At 34.8% G+C, this 25,847-nt stretch overlaps 2 protein-coding genes across 6 annotated transcripts; one reads left to right on the top strand and one right to left on the bottom strand.

Moving 5' to 3' along the window:
* Positions 1-431: 431 nt before the first annotated feature.
* On the bottom strand, positions 432-24,150 carry LOC141597169 (kinesin-like protein KIN-7B). Of its 4 annotated transcripts, none has more exons than XM_074417537.1 (16): positions 23,980-24,150; positions 23,020-23,267; positions 22,662-22,751; positions 22,465-22,565; positions 22,174-22,287; positions 22,011-22,092; positions 21,235-21,302; positions 20,924-20,983; positions 20,715-20,839; positions 20,082-20,280; positions 19,528-19,665; positions 19,272-19,361; positions 18,312-19,175; positions 17,400-17,707; positions 16,694-17,065; positions 432-509 (listed from the first exon to the last, which is right to left on the bottom strand). In XM_074417537.1, exons 2-15 carry the CDS (start codon positions 23,249-23,251, stop codon positions 16,741-16,743), a joined length of 2,796 nt encoding a protein of 931 aa, XP_074273638.1. In that variant the 5' UTR covers positions 23,252-23,267; positions 23,980-24,150; the 3' UTR covers positions 432-509; positions 16,694-16,740. The 4 variants fall into 4 exon arrangements, with proteins under 4 accessions (XP_074273638.1, XP_074273639.1, XP_074273636.1 ...); XM_074417538.1 differs by having other exon boundaries at positions 23,020-23,270; positions 23,980-24,067; XM_074417535.1 differs by lacking the exon at positions 432-509 and having other exon boundaries at positions 16,595-17,065.
* On the top strand, positions 11,236-14,991 carry LOC141597168 (uncharacterized). Of its 2 annotated transcripts, none has more exons than XM_074417532.1 (7): positions 11,236-11,454; positions 11,527-11,640; positions 13,233-13,381; positions 13,499-13,608; positions 13,718-13,803; positions 14,336-14,440; positions 14,551-14,991. In XM_074417532.1, exons 2-7 carry the CDS (start codon positions 11,531-11,533, stop codon positions 14,672-14,674), a joined length of 684 nt encoding a protein of 227 aa, XP_074273633.1. In that variant the 5' UTR covers positions 11,236-11,454; positions 11,527-11,530; the 3' UTR covers positions 14,675-14,991. The 2 variants fall into 2 exon arrangements, with proteins under 2 accessions (XP_074273633.1, XP_074273634.1); XM_074417533.1 differs by having other exon boundaries at positions 11,343-11,454; positions 14,560-14,991.
* Positions 24,151-25,847: the final 1,697 nt, after the last annotated feature.

Here is a 25,847-nt window from a genome sequence, read left to right as displayed (position 1 = left end):
ATTTATTTGAAATACTCACTAACCATGTATCCGAAATTATCTCACTTTATATATTATGAGATGAAATAAAATTCTTTATTTTTGTTGGACTTTAACGGTGCTCCTATTTATTTCATTTTCATACATTTATTAATAAATATATGCGATTAGTATTTTAATCAAACGTACTAAAACGATAAAAATAGATGAATAAGTAGTTGATAAATAATTCACTTTTTAGATGATCCTTTTATTTCGTTTCATTGGTGATGAATGGATGTGTTGCAAGTTATAATTTGTACACGTCATGATTTACCTTAAGAACGATAAAAAATGGTTTTATAATTATAAACCTATTGGAAAACCAATTATAAACTGTGGAAAAATCTTATCTATATTAATACAAAAGACAATACTCAATCCTCAGCGCGCCACGTCACTAATGCAACCTCTTTTTTTTTTTTTTTTGGAAATTCATGTTATGATGGGACCCGTTAGTGTGCAATGTATTTGTTTCTTCAAATTTCCGTCTTTTCAAACATACGATAAATTCCATCTTGCAACAAATTCTATGAAATAATTTTATGAAAAATTCTATGAATTAATATTATGAAATAATTTTATACATTCCGTGTAAATAAAATTAATAACATATACGCAGAATGAATTACAAATGGGAGTAAATAAAATTGAATTACATAATTTTTAAAACAAAGTTAAATAATAATAAAATTACATAATTACGAGAAGGAATTACATTTATATACGGGATAGAACATAAAACGCAAATGAATTACATACATAATTTTTTAAAACTACATGCTACAATAATTTTTGTTTAAAAAATAAATCTTGACGGAGTATTTACTCGGAGTATAAAATATTCATGTATTTTGGTTAATATTATTGTACCATGCAGCAACAACATCACAACATAATTTTTTAAAACTACATGATACAAAAATGTTTGTTTAAAAAATCAATCATGACGGAGTATTTACTTGGAATATAAAACTCGGCAACTTAACTATCAGCCGCGCACACCGAAAATGGTAGGCGATAATGATAGGCAACCGAGTTAATTTAGTCTTCAACTAGCATTTAAAGCAAATTTTATTTTATTTTTACTCTAAAAAAACAAATAAATTTTAATTTAATTTACAAGTCATTATGCACTACTAATGTAGTGTATTATGAATTTTTTCAATTTTTAGAATAACTTGCATATGTTAAACTTGATTATTAGATTATATTTCTTTTTTTCGGATGTAAAGTTTTTTATGTATGCAATTTTTATTTACAAGAGTAGATTACGTTATTTCCTCATAAACCAGTGCATGTCAACACGTGTTTGTAACAAATTTAAACATTAATTATGTAGATCGTTGATTTAGACCAACTAGATAAATACAATAGAAATGCAAAAACAAATATACATCCAAAAACATTAATACCGGCGCAAATACATACCGTGCAATTTTGCACGGGTTTAAAACTAGTTGGTACAAAAGTACAAAAAAAAAAAAAAAGATACATACGTATATACTATTAATTATTTGGTACCAATAAAATTTGTTATAATATACTGATAAAATAGGTACAATCATTATGGAAATATATACCAAATAAAATAGACATTTTGAGTCACAATTAACTATGAAAGGGCTACAAAAATTACATAAAGGGATACGACAGAATAGTCTCTTAATAAGTCAATAACTTAGTAAGAAATCGTCTCTTCAAAGTTTTTGAATTGGTTTTGTTATGACAATGATTGTATGCCAAGGAAACCCATATAACTATATACTCCACGATGAATGAGATTGACAAGATTGTGAGTTTGAAATATGTTCTTTTTTAGGAAAGAAATTGAAACTTATTGTTCTTTAACAATAAAAAATGAGATTATCTTGACCGGAAAAAAGAAGAATGCGAAAGAAGGTTTGAATGTATAAATGTCTTGTAAAAAATGAAATTATTTTATTGGCAAGTTACTCAAATAAAGTTGTTTTAATGCATAAATTTAAAAAATGGTTGTAATAATAAGCAACATTTATTTCCTTATTAAAGAAGTTATCATAATATTCTATTTCCCTAAAACTACAATAGATTGAGGTTTTATATAGGCTAAAATCTCGGCGTATTAGGTTTGTTTCTAAATTGAAAATTCAAAATTTCAGTATATATTAGGTTTGTTTCAATTGTCGTTCTTCCCGAAAATATAATCGAAGAAATGTTAAAATATTGCGCTAAAATTCTTTCCTTCTGAACATTTTATATATATTGCTTTTAAAAAGTTGCTAATTTTAAGTTGATTTGTTAAAATATTATACCGAAAAATCTCTCCTAAAATTGCGCCCAAATCAATTTAAAATGACAACTTTTCCTTTTTTTTTAGGTTTATGTTTACGTGATTTCATATTTTTCCTTTTTATTTTTTAATTAGAGTATGACATGTGGCGATTAAATATGCTATGACACGTGGCGTATAATGGGGTAGCCGGTTGTTATTTTAATATAATACTAGTTTTAAACCCGTGCAAAATTGCACGGGTATGTATTTAGGACGGTATGAATTTTTTTTGATGAATATTTTATTTTTACATTTTTATTGTAATTATCTAATAGTTCTATATCAGTGATCTACATGTTTAATGTAGATCAGTGATTTAACTGGAAGTGAACATTCTCGACGTTTGTTGAAGAGTAAATTTACTCGGTAACCTATCATTGTCACCTACCATTTTCGATGTGCGCGGCTAGTAGTTAAGTTGCCGAGTTTTTAACTGTAAGTAAATACCCCGTCATGATTTTTTTTTTCAAATATATCGTACTATCTAGTTTTAAAAAATTATGATTGTAATTTATTGGCATTATATGTAATTCAATTCCATAATTAAATATAAATCCTTCTCGGAATTATTCAATTTTTTTGTAAAATTATGTAAATTCTATAATTTGTAATTAGTTTCATTTATTACGATGTGTAATTCATACCGCTTATATGCCATTAATTTCATTTATTCGGAATGTATACAATTATTTCATAGTATTATTTCATAGTATTTATTCTAAGACGGAATTTGTCGCATGTTTGTATTGGCGGAATTCTTAAGAAATAAATACTTTGCACACTAACGGGTCCCACCATAACATGAATTTCCAAAAAAAAAGTTGTATTAATGACGTGGCACGTCCTAAATTGAGTATTGTCTTCTGAATTAATAAAGATAAGATATGATACTGTTATATAAAGTATATACGGACACCACCACCACCACAACAACAACAACAATACCCAGATTTCTTCATTTTTTTCCATAGAACATTTTTTCTTCTATCACTTTCTTCAGAAATTTTCTTCAATCTAGCTTTTTTATTTTTACCCGAACTAAGATCCGGCTTTATTTACTCTCCATTTTAGCCAAAGAGAGCTATATTTAGTCATTTATCTTAAGATTAAAGGTACAAATCAAGAAGTCTTGAAGTTTTCTAAAAAATTCTTTGAATTTTAATTTCATGTTTTGATTATTTTAGCCCAAGTCATTATCTGGAAGTGAAACTGCTTTGAAAGAGCTTGAATAGCCCAAGTCATTATCCATCAGTGAAGGTGATGAAAGCAATATATTTGCTTTGCTTGGTACTTGCTGCTTTAGCTTTTTTGTTCTTTTGAAAGCATTCCACTCTTGCTTTTGGATTTTTGAAAGCAATATATTATCACTGGCATACATCATGGATTCACGGTCACATGATTACTCTTTCCGTCTCATCATTTGTTTACCTTTTATAACAGGTTACTATTTACTATTTACTGTTACGGAGTTTGTTGGGAAAGTAATCCCAACATTGACGCACTTAAGTTGTTCTATTAAGTATTAAGAGTCATAAGTTAGTTTATTTTATATGTCTAATATTTATGTAATAGTTAAATGTTAGATGCTATAAGATGTAAAGTTTAGGAGTTAGCTTTTATATGGTGTAATGACTCTTAATGTTAGCTAGGTAAGTTATGACTTAGGACCTTATATAAATAAGGGTCTTAGTCATTGTTGGAAAGTAAGAGAGTGTATGCTTAATATCCCGAGTTAAGCATAGTTGGAAATCTTAGCTAGTAGCTAAGTGTTGGAGGATTGAGATTGTATTATTGTTAAGGTTTAAGAATAATAATATAAGGTTTAGTTGTGGTTAAGTCCATAACAAAATATTGTGAGTCTTTGCATTTTATACTATTTGTACCAAAAACCCCAACAAGTGGTATCAGAGCTACGACTCGATGGAGAAAAGTTTTGGTACAAAGTTTGAGATGGAGTTGTTCAATGGCAAGAACAATTTCTCGTTGTGGCAAAGCATGATAAAGGATGTTCTCATGCAACACGGGTTGTATGATAAAAGGCCCGATGATGTTCAAGTTCTCAAATGGGAGGACATGAAGTTGCGCGCGGTTAGTACAATCCGATTAGCCCTTGCACCAGAAATCAAGTATAGTGTGTTAGAGGAGACAAATCCAAAGGAGTTGTGGACCAAGTTATGTAGCATTTACAATGCGAAGTCCTTAACTAACAAACTATTCTTGAAGAAGGATCTACTCGAGCTCGAAATGGTAGATGACGGAGATTTGATGGATCATCTAAATAAGTTCAATGGCTTGATCACCCAATTGGCGAGTTTGGATGAGACATTCAAAGAAGAAGATAAGGCAATAATATTGTTGGCGTCTCTTCCCAAAAAGTATAAAACGGTTATCACTAGTTTACTTGTGGGGAAGATAACATTAGTCTTAGATGAGACCGTTGTAGTTTTACTAGAGTCCGAAAAGTTGATGAAGCAAGGAGGTGGTGGCTCTTCAAGTGATGGAGGAGCTTTTGTAGGTGAATATCATGGCAAGAAAAAGGGTGGTTGGAAAAAGTACAATCTTAATATCAAGTGCTTCTACTGCGATGAGTTAGGCCATATACAAACTATATGTCCTAAGGCAAAAGAAAATTTGAAAGAGTTGAAAAAGACTCGTGCTAGTGGGGTTGCAGCTATGGCAGAAGTTGATGATGGTGAACTCTTAATGGTTCATGGTGAAAAGGAACCTAGTGAGAGCTGGGTGTTAGATTCGGGAACTTCCTATCATATATGTGGAAGAAGAGAGTGGTTCTCTTCTTATGAAGAATGTGAAGGAAAGATAGTTAGTTTGCCAAATGGTGATAAGGCAAAGATTGAAGGGATTGGTGAGGTGAAGGTAAGACTTCATGATGGTCAAGTTAGAAGGTTTGGTGATGTTAGATATATACCAAACATTAGTAGAAATTTAATCTCATTGGGTATATTAGAAGGATTGGGTTGTACCATTCATGTTAGGAATGGTGTTTTGGAGGTTACTAAAAAGGGTAAGGTGATTCTCAAAGGTAGAAAAGGTAAAACTAACTTATTCACATTTGATGGAAAATGTGTTGAAGATGGGTTAGTTCAAGGGGAGGTACTCTCAAGTGAAGGGGAGGTGCTTCCAAGTAAAGGTTGTGTCGATTGGCTTGATGATTGACCAGTTGGAAATAATGTTGGGCTTAAGGGGAGGTTTGTTGGGAAAGTAACCCCAACATTGATGCACTTAAGTTATTCTATTAAGTATTAAGAGTCATAAGTTAGTTTATGTTATATGTCTAATATTTATGTAATAGTTAAATGTTAGATGTTATAAGATGTAAATTTTAGAAGTTAGCTTTTATATGGTGTAATGACTCTTAATGTTAGCTAGGTAAGTTATGACTCAGGACCTTATATAAATAAGGGTCTTAGTCATTGTTGGAAAGTAAGAGAGTGTAGGCTTAATATCCCGAGTTAAGCATAGTTGGAAATCTTAGCTAGTAGCTAAGTGTTGGAGGATTGAGATTGTATTATTGTTAAGGTTTAAGAATAATAATACAAGGTTTGATTGTGGTTAAGTCCACAACAAAATATTGTGAGTCTTTGCATTTTATATTATTTGTACCAAAAACCCCAACAGAGTATATATGAGTAAATTCCTATACAAGTAGTTTTATTTTTGGTGGAGTCGGGGCCGGTTTGAGATTCATGTTTATATCATCTAACTTGATTGTATACATTTAATCACATACTCGTAAAAGATTAAATGTCTGCCAAATAAATGTATAGTAACTTATGGATTAATATTTGAAAAAATCCATAAAGTTTCTATGCTTGTTGTCATATGATCAATATTACTAAGTTACATTTTTGTTAAATGTCGTTGAAAGTGTTAAGATATAGAATGGGATAGTATTTCATAAAGGTAATTGTATTATTGTGTCGATCTCATGAGAATATATGACGATATATATAATAGACGACGATACTCTAAACCCTAGACGGTAGCCGTCGTAACTCGTAACCTAACCCTAATGATAGTCGGCCCTAATGGGCTTAATATCCTAATACCCTCCCGCAATCGTAAAGGCAGTACATAGTACGAACTTTACGATTGGAGAATTACAATAAACCATAATCAATAAAAAAACGTCTTCATCTCGATCTCTCTTCGGAAACCTTCTCATCTTCACAGGGTGGTAAGGGGTGCGTATAGGACTCGCCAGACAATTTTCATTGCGTATAGGACTCGCCAGACACTTTTCATTGCGTAACTCGCCAATTTTTTTCGTGCGTAACTCGCCAATTTTTTTTCAGTGCGTATTGGTCTCGCCAGACAATTTTCTTGCGTAACTCGCCAGTTTTTTTTTCTTTTGTACCACCTTGATCAAAAATCGAAAATTTTCTTTTAGAGCAATCTCGATAAAAGGAGAAAAAACATTATTAGAAGCCTTTTTTTTTTTTTAAAAAAAAAAACAAAGAAAAATCCAAACGTAAAGTCTTGGGTCTGTGTTGCTGCAAACAATAATACTAGTACTTTTTTTTCTTTTTTTTTTTTGGAAATTTAAAAGAGTACGGGTAATCGGAAATTGATAGCGAAATTCCGCCGGTGGGCATGATAGCTAAGTTAAACACCCACCGGCAGGGCAGCGGAATTTATTTAGGCCTCAAGAGCGAGAGGCTCTGATACCATGTTAAGATATAGAAAGGGAGATTATTTCATAAAGATAATTGTATTATTGTGTCGATCTCATGAGAATATATGACGATATATATAATAGACGACGATACTCTAAACCCTAGACGGTAACCGTCGTAACTCGTAACCTAACCCTAATGATAGTCGGCCCTAATGGACCTAATATCCTAATAGAAAGATATTGCATGTCTATATGTTTTTCTGTTGGCTGGTATGCCAGTTTCGGATAGACTCTTACAAACTCAGAAAGCTTATGTTATATATGTTAGGTTTGCTGCATTTTAGAAGAACTAAAACTTTCAAAGCGTCATTATTCTTTACTGAAGTTCAGTCACTCAATGCAGTTTCCATTTAATTATGTTCTTGCCGTCTTTGATGAAGGATATAGTACCTAACTTCTAATTTTCTTGTTTTTTCCCCTTCCATTTACATAATTACTTATTTACTTGGGTGAATTACATCGGGTTGCTATGTTTGGTCGATTGCTAATAATTATTCACTCAGTCTCAGTCATTTGGTTACCTTTTAGTTATTTGTTGACGGAGTTTTTAATCAAAGGTGAAAAAATAATTGGAACGGATGGAGTAATACGCAGAACTGACGAATTTGATTTTCTCATCTGGAAAAATAATGGGTTTGATCAATAGAGATTGTTTTGAAGTTGATGATGTTATTTCGAATGCGTAAATTGGATGTGATATTGAAGTGATGTTTGCGATACTGCTGAGCTATGATTCTTGATGATGACAAGTTCCCTATCTTTTGTTCTTTCTTAATTATTGTTTTGGCAAGACTTCTAATGTTGCAGGTCTGGACTACATCAAGCAAAGAGGATGGAAGCTAATTCATTTATGTGTCCGTTGTTGTCTAGCATTATTGTAAGAATGTAGTTCTTAAGTTCACTCGTATGTTCTGAACAGTTCTGCAGACTGTTCGGTTTTGATTGGTTCACAACACAGAATGAAGAACACGTAATGGATTTTATTTGGCAAAGAAGCATTTCGAATAAAATATTCTCTGAACAAAAGTTGGCTAAGATATTTTTAAGAATCTTCTGGTTGTTTTGAGAAAAATTATCTTTTGAAATTAGTTGGAAGATTTATCTTGCAAAATAAGTCAAATTATTTTATGGAATTTTTTATTTTAAAAAGATAATATTTACTTTATCTCTTTGCCAAAAATATAGGGTTTGTTACCAAACTATTCTCCTATATAATTTTTTCAGCTGATCACTCTTGACAGGCACCGAAAATTGAGAGCTTCAAACGTTACATCTACAGCTTTTGCAAAATTCTTCACGCGTCTTGTTCTAAATTTTATTTGCAAAATATCTTTCGTGTCCTGTGAACCATTCTTGTGTGCTTAAGTTCTTATATTCATAGGATTATTTTTGTTCTCCATCGTTCTAAATTATTGAACCATATAAGGAGACAAAGTGAGTTGTAATCTTTCTTTTGTGAGAGAGTGTTTTTGGGGTACGGGGTTGTACTCGAGTAGCACGATCGGAGTTGATCATGGGGATTTACTTTGTAATCGAGTTTGGTTATAAAGTGAATATTAATAAGAGAGAGGTGGACGTAGACCTTTAGAGAGTAGGTCGAACCACATTAAAAATCGTGTGTCTCTTGCTTTCTTTTATTTCGTTTGCTCTTACTCTTTGTTCATTTACTAGTATTTTTATTAAGGGATCTCAAACATAAAGCTTTAGTCTTTGCTAGTTTTTTTCCCTTTTTTGTGTCTTTGTCAAAAATAATGACGATATTCTGAAAGATTTATAGAAGAGACGATAGAATAGTATTAGAATTATCTTCTCTTATTTAAATTAGTAAATGGTAAGTTTTTCATCCATTTTTATAAAATCACGTGGATTTATAACGTGTACCTTCTGTTTGTTGTTAGTCATAGGTTAATAATTGTAGGATAGAGTAAGCTCTTTGATTTTAGTAAGCTCTTCATTCAAAATCTATTATTTTGAGTTTAGTTTAAATAAAATGAGATGTTCAAGCGTTTCTTTGGGCTAGTTTTCTTGCCGTGGACACCTTTTCCTCATTCTATCATACCAGCAAAATGTTTGTTTTGATGTCTATTAACTGAAATTATGGGAAATTAGTGAGGCGTAAAGTTTTTAGCATAAATAGATTGCAGGATGCAAAGGATCCATTCCTGATTTGGAAGACGTATTCTATTTGTGTGTTGTTTTACTTAGTAATCTAGTTTAAGATGTCCATATCTTCAACATTTCTTCTGTTTATAGTGGCAAATGTGTCACAAACTTGAATTTTCTGTTCACCTGGGATGATCAAGCAGGCTATTTTCTGCCAATGTTTACTGGTTTTGGCGGTCTACTTTTAGCAAACACTATTTTCTAAAGTAAAGTTTAGATGATCTAAGTTGTTAGAGAGCTTTGGTGGTTGTAGGCAGACAAGAGAGTGATATTGTCGGTTTAATGGGACTATTCCAGACTGGCTCACAATCAACTATGCAATTAGTATCTCCAATCCAATAGGAGTAAGTGGTCAAAGTAAGACTCTTTATGAAAGGAACAAGTGATAAAAACTGTAACAATGGACACCAGTATAAGATGTCCTATGAATTTCAGTTGTCCAAATTTCAGTTTTGGGTTCGATATTGACGTTTTTGATAACATGTCATCCGCAACTGTTAAGAGGTATCTTCTGTTGTCTCTCCCTAACCTAAGATCATTGTTGGAAATCAGTTTGGTTGATTTTTGTTGATGAGCAGGTTTTTTTTTCTCTGGTAGAGGCTAACAGCTTGGTATAATTCAACTAAATACGTGATATATCTTATTCAGGTCAGTTTGATTTTCTTTTTGTTCTTTCTTGAGGTGATTTTATGCATATATGTTATTCAAGTTGGTTGCATATGCGTTGGGAATTCTGTTTTAAATGTGATCATATGAGTGCTGTGATATTTTCTTTTCCTTTAAACTTGTTAGAATGTTTGAACTTAGTACCTTTTAAGAATTACTCATTAGGAGTAAATTTCTTCTTTTATCCAGAACTGAATGAATATTTATTAGTGATATAAAATGGTCAAAGATGGGTATAGGTTGGAGTGGTAAGTGGACCCGAAAGAGTATAAATTGACCAAATAAGTATTATACATATTTATTAAAGCATGTTATTTATTTGTTGCTGTGAGATTTGTTGATTATATTATTTCTTAGATTTGTAATGAAGAGGCAAGGGCGAGAATGGATATATGAGAGGCTCGATGCTAATAAAAGACTTAGAATTGAGTATGCTAATGGTGTTAGAGAATTTATTAATCATGCTAAAGAACAAGATTCTTACCAAAGGAATAACGGGAAAATGAGGTGTCCATGCACCATGTGCAACAACACAAAGTTTTTAAATGAGGCTCAAGTTAAATCACACTTGCTTAAGAAAGGGTTTTGTGTTAACTATTATAATTGGGTGTGTCACGGGGAGGATTTTCCAAAGGTAGTTATAAAAAAGGGGTCATGCTCATTCATGAACATGATTTACTCAATCATGGACATAAATGACCATTATACCCTTGCTTTTAAATCTCATTTACCACTTTGTACCAATTTCAATAAACCTTTCAAATTACTCACTCCAAAACCACCCACCAACCACCAGTCCACCACCACCCACTATCAATGTTCACCACAACCAGAACCGCCGGACAATCCCCAGCCGGCCTACCCCACGAACCCAGGGCTCACGCCACAACCACCGCCTCCCCCTGACCAGAATCAAGCCATCCGCATCTCTGCCGTCGCATCCCTGTCGTCCCTCTCCCTCGCCTTTTGACGCCGGCCACCACATGCCTCCCTCCGAACTCCGCCCCTTCCCTTTCCACCCCAGCCGCCCTTTGGCATTCCTGTGTTCTTAATTTTCATTAACACAAAAGTTTAATAAACCCTAATTTATTAACCATAATTAACTAAATCTCCCTATTTTAATGTCATTCATACATAGTCAATTAATCAGGATTATTAGTTGATTAACAAGAGAGCTAGTATCCATAATTGAATTATTTGAATCGAATTTGATGACTTTTGGGAGGAAGAGAGTTAGAAAGAATTTGGTTTTTTTTAGAAGAAGGGTAAGGTAAGAAAAGAGTAAAAGTCCGTGAAAGAGTAAAAGTTGTCCATGAATGAGTAATGCCGTAAAAAAACCCTATAAAAAACCCTAAATTTATAATCATAAAGCGAGTTCGAACTTGAATTGCTTAGGCTGCACTGCTCCACGAGCTTCGAGCCGTGTCCGAGCCCATTCGAGTTACAAACCATACGTCCCCCCACCAATTAACCTCACGCATTACTCTGTAACCCTAAACAAGAAACAGACCCAATTCCTGAAATCAACCCAAATTTCCAAACAACCCAGTAGAAGTGCATTCCCTTCTAGCTTCTCAGTTTCGTCTATCTATCAAAGGTAGTATTGTCTCTCTCATTACTAATCTTCGTTTTCCTTACATTTTGGTTTGATTTTCAATTGGTTCCTTAGGAGGATGGAAGGACTCAAGTATTCGGAAGCCAATTTAACGGTTTTGATTCAACCCTCCAAAACTGGTGCTGTTACGGATGCTATCAAACAACAACTCAGCTCTTCCCTTTTCAAGTTCCTTTCTTTCTCCTTGTCTCCTTTTTATATAATCATTTCTTGTTTATCTTATTCATTGTATCGTTCCCAGTTAAGTTAGTTTCTTTTAAGACCCTCTCATGTCTATTTTGTGCTAGTTATACTCTACCGAGATTGCCTGTCTTAGCATAGTGGTTAAGACGGATATATTTTTGACATTAGCTTGCATGTCTGAATCCCCTTCTGCCCTCATTTGACACAAATTAACAAAATTGTAATTGTAATTTGAGGTTCCGAATTTCTAGTTGGGATTCTAAAAAGAAAAGTACTGCAAGTGGGTAATTTTTGTGCATCCAAGACCTATGCTAGTCTTGGGGCTTTTCGCTTTCGCTAAAATATCATGGAAGGGTAGGGCAGAGGGGCCGGTCGATTGTCATTTTAGTGGCACAAAACAGTCGTATTGACCCAATCCATCTCTTTAGTACTGACTTTATGCCCCAGCAGCCCCCTAACACGAGCTACAATAACCCTTTGCAGAATCTTAATCACATTTTCAGGTCTTTTAACTAAACCCTCAGCCCTACACTGATTCCTGCACTCCCAAATAAGGTACACTAACCCTGCAATAGCAGCCATCACTACTTGCTTTCTCGACACCTCCATTTCAGTATACAATCAATCACATTCTGCTGCCATTGCTCAATCAGACCTGCTGTCTCATACACTGTCTACTAAAGTGACAATCAAAGAACAGATTAGCAGGAGTCTCATCTAAACTTCCACACAGGTAGCATAAATATCAGTCACCACATCAAACTTATTGAGTCTGTCCTTAATAATTGGACCAACTTATTTTACCCTTTTAGGTGAAAAAATTGTTTTTACGTAAAATTGCCGATCCAACATCTGGACATGTACCCATGTAGAAGATTTTTAACCAAGTCTGCTAACATATACCTTCCAACTTCTTTGGTCAGTATCGAGTATATGTAGGCATGGGGAAACACAGTTGGAAGGTAGGCCAACAATCAAGCACTTAACTGTGTGATATAACTGGGCTGTGAAGGTTGGACTGCCTCCTCCAGAAAAGTTTACCTACTGGCAGAGAAGAAGGGATCTTGAGTGCTTGTTTTGAAGGGTACATATGCTTTCACGGAGGAGTGTAATTTGGTTTGACTTCTCCGGTCTGAAAATAGGCGAGGGGTTGAGAAAGGAATTACATATGTTTGTTAGTTTGTCTATTAATGGATGATGAGGGCTTGTCGAGAATGGGATTTTGATGGCCATCTTTCTTCTTTGTTTAGTTGAACTGCCCGCATCTTTTAATATCAAGAGTTCAACATAATAGGGTTGTCGGATTACTTCACTATTGTCTTTGCAGTCGGTTAACCTTTGAAGATATGGTGATAAGGGCCTTCACCTCTTAATTAACTCATTAAAAGAGGATTATAATGTTCCTTGCATAATATTGAGACATCTGATGAATTATGCTTTTTATATTTTAGGTTGATATTGGGTTTGTAATTTGTATCTCTACTGATATGGTTAGTGTCTTTTTCCCTTTTCTCACCTGTAAGAATGATGTGCTGTTGAGTAATCCCCTTGCTGTTTTTCTCTGCCTTCATTGTCAGGTATAATGAAACTTTTGATGGTGTATTATTGGCTTATGACTTTGTCGTCCGAAGCAACCTTGCGAAGATTCTGTCGCTGTATCCTTTCGTTGGTGTTAGTCTGAAGGCTACTCTCCTACTTTTTGATCCAAAGCCTGATGCATACTTAGGTATGGTGTCGAAGCATAGTCTCTTTATTAAATTTCTACATATCTAGAACATAGTCACTACTTACTAGATTGGTTGTTGTGTGTCATTCATTATTAGTTTGTTTGTTTTTTTATCAGAAGGTAAAGTAGTGAAGCTTGCACAGGATGCAATTCATGTTGTGATTCTTGGATTCTCAGCAGCCATTATAACGGATGAAAATATTCGTGATGAATTCAAATTCAAAATTGTAAGCACCTTTGATTATATTATACCCTGTAATATTTACGTTTTCTTTTCCACTTTAACATCGTAAGATGCTTTTCTCCACGGCTAATTTTTAATGTATTATGTCATAGAAACACGGACGAGAAATCTTCCGCAGCACATCTCATAAGCGCCATGTGATTAAACTTGGGACCACGATTCGCTTCTTAGTCAAGAGGTGAATGCCGATCTCTCCCTGAAATTAGACATTTTCTATAAGCTGCCCTACTATTTTTAAGTTTTTAACACCTGGCAGACTCTGTATCTCTTTAGACAGTCATATTTGGAAATGAAATCTAAAATGACTCGCAATTTCTTGGAGATGAAAGACGTGTGCTATAACTTGGTTGCTATGTTTTTTGAAACCAAAACTGCATGTTATTTATAGAATACCCCTATGAAAGAACTTTTTTCTGGGATATTTTGGAAAATCAAATTCGATTGTACGATAGTGTTTATGTCAAACTGCCTTACATAAGTACTCCGTACTTTTGTTCTACAACAGTGTACGATGTTTCTGCAAACCTGTTTCCCCCACCCAAAAAAAAAAGAGAAACATCTTTGAGTGTGTGTCAAAACTATATGGTGTTACTCCTTTAAATAAAACATATTCTAATAGCATTAAGTGATGAATCTCCGTTAGGCGAAGTTTATCCAGAGGCCCTTGATAGTTGATACTATGTGTTAACCATTTATTGTACATGCCGTAGTTTTGATGAGGAAACACTACACATATCTGGATCATTGGAGCAACCAACCACTGGAGATATTCGCTGGTTGAGTAAGAATTCCGGGGAACTATTCTCAGCTGGAAGGTAATTCATCTATCCAGACGTTTACTGTAATTAGAGGGTTAAACTGGCAGAGATAGTCATTTGTAATTTGCTTCACCATTTTTGAATATCACTGATACATGCTTTTGTAGGAGCTCTAGGAAACGGTCGAATGTTGATGGGACAAAAGAAGAGCTTAGTAGTGGAACAGTTGATGTAAGTGCATTATCTAGTGATACTCGTGTCTTGAAGAAGCTCAAAACACAGAGACTATAAGAAGGGTGATGATGGATGCAGTAGAGTTGAAAGATTGTTTTCACATCCTCATGACTATTATGTCGCCGTCATTTTTTTTTTTTGGGTAGAAAGAGGCACAAAGGCAGTAGTAGAATATAAGGAGTAGAGAAACTCAAAGACACTACCGTTTGATGGTAGACAAGACTCGGTCTCTACCACCAGGCTAGGGCTGTGAGAACTCATTGTGAGTTTGTAATATTGTAAGAAATGGTCTGATTATACTCGAGAATATAGTCTTTGTATTAGGCGTTTAAGCATATATGAAGTTTGGGAATGAGGAAGTCAATTTGTGTTGATTTACAGGCGTAAAATCGAAATTTGTTGGGTTTTTAGGTACATGAGCTTCTTTGATGTTAAGCTTTTATTGTCATGGTTTTACCCGAGCCTCTTTTATACTATCACATATTCAAAATCAAACCATACGCATAAATCGCCCCAGTTCGATACAAGCGTAAAATCGAAATTCATTCATAATTAATCCAAATAGGCATGAGGTTACCAATATCAAATAACTTTTCTTTAATCTTTTTCTTTCATTCTTTTATTTATTTTCTTTATTTATCGTATAATTTGTATAATTTTATATAAACTTTGTTAATCTCACCTTGTATATAATTTGTATTGTCTTCGATAAATGTCATATAGTTCCTTAGGGGCGGCTCGCATTGCTCTTTGATGATGCAATTGCTACACCAAATCTCCAAAACTTTCTCCGAAAATGAAAAATTGTTACAGCATTTAGTGAGCATTCGTATGAGTCTCTGAGTTTCTCTTGAAATTCCAAATTCCCACTTAATTAATATGGAGTATAATGTTGTAAATGAGCTAAACTCGTTGGACAAGCCTTCGAAATCGTTTCAATTAAAGCTCGGCTCGGGTTTCATTTGACCGAGCTTGAGTAGGAGCTTGATCCAAGACTTAGCAAGCTCGTTTGGGTTCGTTTCTATGTGTTTTAGTTTAATTTTGATACTCCTCCGTCCCGGTCAATTGTTTTTCTTTGGTTTTGGCACAAAGACCAAGGAAAGAGGAATGAGCCAATTACTAAATGCCAAGTGTAACAAATTGAGTGTGAAGGATCAAATTGTTCATCAAATTCATTTTTAAAGTAGAAAAGGACAACAACTCACTGAGATACCCCAATATGGAAAAGGGACAACAAATGACCGGGACAGAGGGAGTATTTTCTAATTAGTTTTCATTTTCAGTTATAAGTTAGTATTTTTCTTATCCTGGTATTATTTTAGTATTTTATGTGTATATTAGTTGTAAACAAAACGTATTCATACTAAGATTTTTAAAAACTGAAATAATGTAAACAATATCATGACAGATTGATAATGTAAACAATATAATCTCCAGATTGACTGAACAACATTTCCCCCCATTGCATATGTATTATAATCACAAACTCTTTCAATTTTGTTCTAACATCTAGGAGTCAGTGCTATAGCGCGATGGGAAGGGGTGGGGTTGTTTCCTGATTGAATAGAAAATAGAAAACAGCTCTCTATTGCTACGTTTTTTATGCTCGCTATTTCGCTTATCTAACCTATGCCTTATAAATTTGTAGACACATTCTCAACAAAGAGTTTCCTAGCCTAAACCAACCGCTTAAGAACTCAAGTTACCGTGAAGTCAGGTTCAATAGACATCTCGACCTCCAAAATCGGTTGGATCAACCACAAGCAATTGAGTTAATGTTATCTTGCCACGACCGGTTTGAAATGATATATGTGGATCAAGACGGGCGACCTGGTGTTCAATAAGAAAGACGAAAGATTTGAAAACATATTTAATTACGAGGCGATTCCATCCCGATGGGAGTGGGAATTCAATTGTCCAATGATCCATTTGGTTCTTCTATTTGCTCCAAAAATGAATTGTGAGACAAAAAACATCTTTTAAATGAATTCCATATTCATGATGTTACAAAAAAACATCTTTTAAGCTTATATTTTTTTAGTTTATTGCAGTTTTTTAAGATTGATCATATATGACATTTAGAGGTCAGTTACTTACATATGAGATACAACATCTACGAGTATTTACAGATGTAACAAGTTAGAAATCAAGTTCCAGCCCATCCATTTCTTCTCGTATGGAGCTTTGAAGTTAAGCTCAAACATTTCTCTTGTAATTTGCTCTCCTGGTTCACAAAACCCGACTAGTTTTCTAACCATTTCTGCACTCTCCTGGATATGTTCCAAGTTGTGAGGGTCTGTCCAGAGTTTATTCACCAAATGCAACCGTCTTTGTTTTCCTCCCGCAGGAATCTCCCATTTTCTATACAACATCTCCCTTTCCTCCAGACCCAGCTTTGAACTAACCCTTTTTGCAAGTAATTCGCGCTCTTGTTTAAGTGCCTTAATGCTGCATGTAATGGATGAATACTAGGATTAATATTTAATACAAAGCTTCAGAACAGACTTTTTAAAGCTGTTTTTTTCGGAAATATTCATCTTGGTACCTTGAGCTTTGACTGATTTTAACTTTGGTGATCTAAAATGCAATTGAGCCAAAAAAAAAATCTCAAATCATAAGAGCTTTTAAAAAAAAATTGACTCCATTGTTTTGCTAAATGTATCAATACCAAAGCGAATTAGCCCAAAACATAGGACATCAAAGTTGAAATATTCTTTTAGTTAGGAAAACGTATGAAGATTATTTCATGGTGCATAATGAAATGACTTTTGGAATGATATACCTTGATGCGACATAGCTGGCTGGCTCATCACTGAGAAGCGCAGGGCTCGCATTTCCGAGATCAGACAGGTGTTGCTCTAACCATATTAACCTTCTGAGCTCAACTTCCATGTATATCTGGTCAGCCGGGTCTCCTTTGAATAACAAGTAAAATTGTGAGCGGTGTATTAGAGAGACATGGCACAAATGCCATAACATGACTATTTGCTTTCTTTGTTCCATAAAGATTAGCATCCAAGATGAAGGAGATTGATCTACTTGATCTTGCATACTGGTGGCTCTTTGCTCACTACCCTCCATTTCCAACACCTGATTTCTCACACAAAAGAAAACAGGCATGAAAATTCAAATAGATACAGATCATAAAAATCGAAATTTTAATATTGGCATCATGATCTATGTTACTTCAACTTTCACCTTTAGGCCTGTATTCCAACACTAAAGGATATGAATACGGAATTTGTACCCAACATCCCGAGTCCCGACTTATACTTCTCCTATTAGAGGTAAAAACAGGAAGATAACATGATAAAAGTGCAGGAAAAGACTATGTAAGAAGGATTTAATAGGATATATGATTTTTAAGCCTTATTTCTCAAACACCTCTAACCTTTACACACTCAGATATTCCAAATTTATAATATATTTTCTTAAAGATGTATCCCACACCGGTATAGGTTCACAAGTCTGAATACTTCAGTTAATAAAAGTACGACATTTGGATACGTCCACATCTCCTATGACCAGAACTGTGTGACATAGACGATCAGCATATTCAACGGCAAGTGCAACAAACTTGACCAATAATTACTATTGCTAACATACTGAGGGGACTTCACATGCAAATATCCAATAATATCAAATATGTAATGCTAGAACCAACAAAAGTTAATGGAGTATATAAAATTTGCACCTGACAAACCAGAAGTTGCTTTTGATATTGAAGCTTAGCAACTCTTTCCTTCAGTTCACTGACATAAGCCCTAATATTACGCGCACTCTCCTCAAGCGCAGTATTAAACTTTTGCTGCATTTTCTTTACATTAAATGAGGATTTCCCTCTAACAGGAGTATTTTCTCTAGAGGCAACAGAAGTGGTTTTAGGGGTACTTCTGCCTGAATTTGACAAACTATCACTGGTTGGCCCCTTGTTTTCTACTATCGTATTCTCAATTGAAGAGAGGGGGGAACATGGCGCCCTCATAAAGTTAGGCATGTTGGGGCTGTTATTTAGGTTGAAGGGGATACCCTTGATCCTCTTAGATTGCGCCTTTGACTCTCTGGCATCCTCGTTATTTGCAAGGGTAGAAACCAGTCTATCAACAGAATTCTGGACATTCTCAAGTTTCTTTTCCAAAGATTCAATATTTTGCCCTTGTGTGTCCAATCGATTAATCTCGTCCATCAGATTCACTCCATCCCTTACAACACCGTCTTCAGGTATGAAGTTTAATACTTGGAAGTTTTTAATCTCAGAAAGCAGTTTTGCAACATTTTCAGCTGCATCTTGTGTCCCCAGCCTGTTAGATGCAACTTCCTTTTGAAGAACATCAAGAGCTTTATTTGCTTCCTCACCAAGTTGTCTTTGAAGCACTTCAAGTTTCCGAATTTCTTGCACCAAGAATGTTGGGTTTGTGGAAGTAACTGATTGCCTAAGCATCGACCGTCTTCTGGCTCTATTTGTCTCTGGTGTTTTAGAAGTTTCGCCTAAAATTGTGTCTGTTGGATAATCAAGACACTTTCTTGCTCGATGTGATGGGCTGGATTGGTTTGCTCCCTAGAATGCAACGTGAATGAGTAAAAAAGGACACTGACAATTGACAGACACAAATATGCAGAAATGAAACTTGAAAGTAACATGCCAATTGCTTACCCTCTTTTCTTTGCGTGCACTTCTTTCTAGTTCAAGTTGAGTCTCTGCAAGATCTCTTTGGCGCTTGATCTCTTTGATTTTTCTCTCCAACTAAATATGTCAACAATACCTTAATTAGTCAATTCAATGGGAAAATCTCTCTCACTCTCTGTCGACTATGACAGAAAAAAATCTCCACCCTCCAGAGTGTTCTTTTGTGGAATAATTCATAGTTTTAAAAAGCTAATAAATATTCAGCAACTACTAAAGTGTATACCGTTTCGATTTTCGCGTCTTTCTCATCCAGCAATGCCCTTAAAGATGATGAAGACACAGGTTCCGGACTCTGCAGCTCAGCTTCTAATCTGGCAACTTCCTGCTGTAAATTCTTAACCAACTGGTGGTTTGAAACAACCTGCACAGAGAATGCATTTTCTACTTAGAAAAAAGACCTTTGGAATAAAAAAAACATGATTCAGAGCATAGAGACATGTCTACTTTCAAAATTAGGAATTTCTTTAAGAAAGGCCAACTCTAGGTTCTTTCACTACGTCAATGAATAGAGCAAATAGTTTATTAAACTGTCTTTGCTTCTTATATACTACTCCGCATAAGATAGCAACAACCTGCTGAAAATATCGATTTCAATCACAGTACAAGACTGCCTACATGGGTACATCCACCATCTCATCCTGCCATAAGCTGGAGCTTTGATTGGTGGGAAAATGATGTTGTCGAGCACAACAAAGAAAAAGCCCAAAAAATCTAAAGGTAGGTAAGATGAATCAAAATTTGTGCTGAAAGTAGCAGTTCCTTGAGAGAATGTCTTACCATGTTCACCCGAGCTGTGTTTGTAACTTCCTTTGCGCTAGTTGCAAATAGTAGTGTGTTGCGTGATTGCTCAACATGACTCAATGCAGGACTTAAAGTACATATAATTGCAGTCCTTGCATTCCCCCCAAGCGAAGTCTGAAGTATTCGTGTGAGCTTTGATTCTCTGTATGGTATGTGTCCCGTTCTTTTCCCAGCGCTGAAATGGGAGTAGAATTATTTACCAGACGTACACTATCCCTATTCAATAATATATACAATGAATGTGTGTGTTAAACATGATCAACTACCCGCCTATAAAACAATAATAACATTAACTAATTTGCCCAGTGCCTCAACGGCTTCCGCGTATGCTTATGGCCTATGGTGGGTTCAGACAGCTAAACGTAAATGTGAATGTTGAATGTGATAAACTTCTTGGTTTGTGTAACACAAGATTATTGAACATAGTAAGATGTGATGAAAACGAAAGTTGATGAAAGATGTGGAGCCAAAAAGAAAGCACATAATGAACGGTACAGCTGATATATGTCAATGTTATTTAGAGGACTCGGATAATAGGGTAATAAAATGTCCAGCTTCGAGCCTTCTTGAGTTGGCCACATAAAAACTACAGCCATAACAAACACTAACCTCAGTTTTCTGATGACTTGTGTGAGTGTCAACAAACTGCGATTTATATGACGTCCTTCCTTCAATCTCAGGCCAACACTTCTTGTCTGAGAGGCACGCTCACTCCCAGCTAAGTCTACAAGATTCTGCGATATTTGGTTTCTTTTAGAAAAAAAAAAGGCATATTTCAGCTGCTCCAAAACATACTAACGATAAAGTAGGAGACATACCAAACTTGCAATGAAAGACTTGACACAGCCTGAACTTTCCTTGAGACGACTCTCGATGGTCTATCAATTAAAAGATATACAGCAGAGACTGAGATAAATTAGAAAAGGTAGGGTTTATAAAGTTGTACTGGAGGCTTAAAGGATGAATTAGAAAAGTGTAACATATGTTTTTAATCCAAACAAGAGATTTAGCCTAGTACTTCGTATGCAACAAAGCACTATAGCTAATACGTTCCTTTTTATCAACTTTTCTTGATAAGGCCGGGCCGGATATAGATTCATACAGCATAAACTCCATAAGTGAACATTACCAGTCTTATAATCTGATGTGATCTTGAACTTTTATCATTTAGAGCTGTTTCCCCTACTTGTCTTTGAGCTGCAAAGTCAGAAATTTATGTGTTGAGTTGATTTCTGATAAAGAGTGAAGTGCTAAAAAAGATGTACATGAATATCTGCTCCAATCAGCCGTAGTTTTTAAGCACTATTCTCTAAAAGAATAAGTGAGTACAATGAACTGCTTTTTTGCACAATCTCAAAGGTTTGGTACATGACAATTGACAAAGCAAGGGAGCCGCATGTACGCAACTTTTATTTGTTTTAACACAGAGAGGCTATTTTCGATTATATGCAACAAATCGTGTCCTGAACTGCATCATTGACTGTGACTTCCTAATATAAGAAGCATGGCGAGTTCAATGAGTCATTTCAGCAGGGAAAGACAATATGAAAAGGAAAGAGACATAGCTTATGCAGCATATCTAGGTTGACAATATTTCATATGATGTGTATGTGACAATTGAATGGAAAGAGATATTAAGATTAAAAGAACAATTGAAAGGAAAGAGACATTAGATTAAAAGAAAGCCAGACAGTAAACTGCGTTGCTAATCATCACATAAGATAGTCACATGATGTGTATGTGACAATTGAATGGAATGTGGATTAGGAGTCATAGGAGGAAAATGAATGTAAAAAAAACCATTCAAGTGCGCTACAGTTTCGTGTATTCAGACTTAGAAGCATATCTAGGTTGACAATATTTCCTAGAGAATTGCGCTACAGTTATAGAGAGTGAGATACAAACCTTCACAAACACCAATTAAGTGCTTCAAATGCTGACTGTCTTTAGCAACCTCTTCAACAAGCTTTTCAACAATGGTTCCTTTCTGCAGTGAAAAAAAGTCTTTTTCTTCATATGAAGGTGACACATTTAAGTCCGGTAATTGTATACTTCTATAAACAAATACCTCCGGGTCATCTAAAAGTCGAAGTGGACCAGAGCTACGATTTAGAAGGTCTACTACAGTCTCATTGTAGATCTCCAATGCAGAGATTTTTAGTGCAAAATCCCTTTGACGATTCTGCAAACAACAAATAACAGAGAAAAAACAAGCATCTAAATCAGCACCCTAAACCAATCTAGTCATTTACCCTGCAAACAAGCTATACATCCAGGTAAAAAATCAGCTTAATATTCACATCGAGCACTGTAATAACAAACACACATTGCAAAGATGATTCACAACAATGAAGCTCACATTTCTCATATGCTCATAGATGTCTTCGATCGCAAGTTCAGTAATCCCTCTCATGGTATATGTTTTACCACTGCTAGTCTGCCCGTAAGCAAATATTGTTGCTGCAAAGAGTAACTCAAATGAAATATATAACGTTGACTACATAAGTCTATCAATTAAAGAAAAAACATTGTTTATTCAGCTAAGCAAAAGTTTACCATTGATTCCAGTAAGAGCGGATAAAGCAACATCCTTGGCCCCTTCTTTGTACACCTTTGCTGTCACACAAGTTTGACCAAAAACTCTATCTGCCATAACAAAACAGTTCTAGAAGTTAAGATTGCAATTTGCAAACCCACTCGTACTACCTCCATCCCATTTATATTATCCCCTTCAACATCAATGCTCAATTTGCAATTTACAAAAACGAATTTGTCACATTTGGTTAGCCAAACAACTATTTTCGTATTATCAAGAGGAATAGCATCGAAGTTGACTATCAAAGTCCAAGTGAGACAATATAAATGGGATGGAAGAAATATCATTCGCTTATTCCCGATTAATTCAAGGCCATACCAAAAGAAAATGGTGAAGAGGGCTTCTCATCCTTTGGATTCTTGAACACCACAGTATGATCATCAGGGCATTCCCAGGAAATTAAATCATACAATGCACATTCCCTCGTACTCAGTGGTCGCACTCGGACAGTCACCAGTATCTTCTCCTCCCGGACCTTAGTACCCCCTGGAGTTGTCGTATGCACAGTCCGGATCTTCGACAATGGGGTGACAGGTTCTCCCATTGTCATCCCCCAAACTCACTCCCTACTGCATACAACCAATCATTTTGTCAAACACTTATCGGGGGTAATCAAACAGGCCCATTATTTTACATTACACGATGTCAAATTACAATTTCTATGCTAAATGATCAATTGGGTGCAAGAAATTAATCAAACCCTAATTGAATTTTACCAAATTTGAACTACCCATTAAAGAATTACAGCAATTTGAGGTGTTCTGACGTCTGACATTCAATCGTTCACTAGTTTAAAAGGGTAAAATCAATTAATCAAACCCTAATACATTTTTTTATCTAAATTGGAATTACCCATTAAAGAATTACAGCAATTTAAGTCATTCTGACGTCTGACATTCAATCTTTCACTAGTTCAAAAGGGCAAAATCAATTAAACATGAAAAGAACAATACTTTGATAATGTTCATGGTAAATAATAACGGAATTTGAATGCTAAATGATAATTCTACACACGGTATACCACGAAACCAATAAGAATATCGGATTCGACAACACGGCATCGTATTCGATAGTAATTACCGCAATTTGAGTCATGCAATCTTTTAGTGATACTAAATGGCAGAAATAGAAACTACAGAGTGATGATCAAGTACAGTATATCAAGAAATTCCCAAGAAATTAATTTAAACATAAAAATATTACAAAAAAAAAAAATTGCATATACACAGAATTTTAGGAAAAAGAGAAGTTGCTAAAATGAAATCCAACAAAAATCACCTGAAAATGATGGAAAAAATGGGGTTTTTGGTGGTTGGTGTGTGAATTTGAAAGGAAAGAAAATGCTGAAGTCTTGGATTTCCTTCCTAACAGAGAGTACAAAAGTGAGGGGAAATTTTGGAAAGAAAATACAATAAAATTTGAGATGTTATTAGAGATGAAATGTTTGGAAAATGAGAGAAATTATCAAAGGTTAACGGCTAGTTATTAGTACCACTTTACGAAGGTTTGGCAGTGGACGATGAGATTATGAGAACAATAACGGACTACCTGCAATCTTATTTTTAAGTTTTTAGAATGTGATTTATTTTTGCACCAAGTAAATAGCCAAATAGGCAGTATATTATTTTCAAAAAATTTCATTTGCCTATATACTCTTAGTTGAAAACAATCCTTGACCTTATTAAACATATAATACCTTCAGATCATAATTCTCATCACTTTTTAATTCATCGAATTTTATAATTATGCATTTGTAATTTGATTGAAAACTAATACCTTCTCCGTTCAAATCTCGCGGAGTTTTCTTGTAATGTATTGATGACGGCCCGATGGTTATTGTTGGAAGTGTTGCTTCAAAAGAAGCTCTTTTTATCCCAAATTGACAGAATAAGTTGGGGTAATATTGTTTACAAGTGATCACTTAGGTTGGATTACTAAATGTGTAGTAATAGTAAAGGGGCTCTACCAACACGCAAACGCACACCCGCGGGGGCAAGCTCTGGGCTCTGGTAGAGCACCTACGGTGCGGGCCGTAGGCTCTTTTTTGAAATGAGATCACTTATTCTCTATATTATTTTTGCATAATTTCAAGACTGATTGCTCACTCTTTTATTCTGATTGCTACATTTTTCTAAACTGAAAGTTCAGTCTCCTGTACTGACTTTTATGATTTACCATATTGATTTTGCAGTCTTCTAAAACCTATTTACGAGAGACTTTAATACGGTTTCTGGATCCTTCCTACATCTCCTATAAATACTACCTATCTCTACATTTCAGAAAACACAACACGACCATTATATCTTATATTTCTCTCTATTTTCTTAGTTGATATTTGGCAACGTTCTGCAAGTAGTCCTCATTCGGGTCTTTGTCTTACACCTTAGACTCAGACGTCGTGTATCTCTGGGGTTGGTTGCCAAGTGGCCGTGTGTATTGAGCGGCGCAAATTTAACTTTAGGGCAGTGATCTCTATCACATCACAACAAAATCTATTCCATGTTCTGTAAGAATTTCTATTCACTGTTTTCGTAATAGTCATACCGCCTACAGTCTAAAGTCGAATTTTAAAGTTTTTATAAAACTTTTTTGCTCGTAAAAAAATTTTGTTAGGCGATATGGTTTTGCCGATTTCTGTTGCTTCGTTTAATCCTGCCCTTATATATGCCTACAATTTTTATCCCTGACATGTCAAAAATGGATTTACTCAATGGTAAAAACTATAGCTCAGGTCCGATAAAATTGATTTTCTTTTAAGCCAGTTAGGGTGGATTATACTTTAACTGAATCTGAAGCACCGGAAAACAGTGGAGGAGATTTTGTTAAGGACAATAAAACTTGTCATGGTCTCTTATTACACTATGTTTTGAGTCTCTTTTTATGATCTATAGTAAGTTGGATACCGCTAAAGATATCTGGGATGCTATTAAAACTAAATATGGAACAAATGACTTTGGAACCAAAAAGTATGCTTGCAATAGATGGTTAAAATTTCGTATAACTGATGAAAAACTTGTGTTATATCAAGTTCACGAATATGAGACTTTATGTGCGGGTATTATTGCGAAAGGTATGAAAATTTATGAGATTTTTCAAGCTAATTGTCTACTCCAGAAACTTCCACGTCCTTTTTGGCAAAATTATGT

This window comes from Silene latifolia, chromosome 8, assembly GCF_048544455.1.
Source record: "Silene latifolia isolate original U9 population chromosome 8, ASM4854445v1, whole genome shotgun sequence".
Classification (NCBI taxonomy): Eukaryota; Viridiplantae; Streptophyta; class Magnoliopsida; order Caryophyllales; family Caryophyllaceae; genus Silene; species Silene latifolia.
Note: the sequence above shows the minus strand (reverse complement) of the source record. Positions and strands in the feature narration are given on the sequence as shown.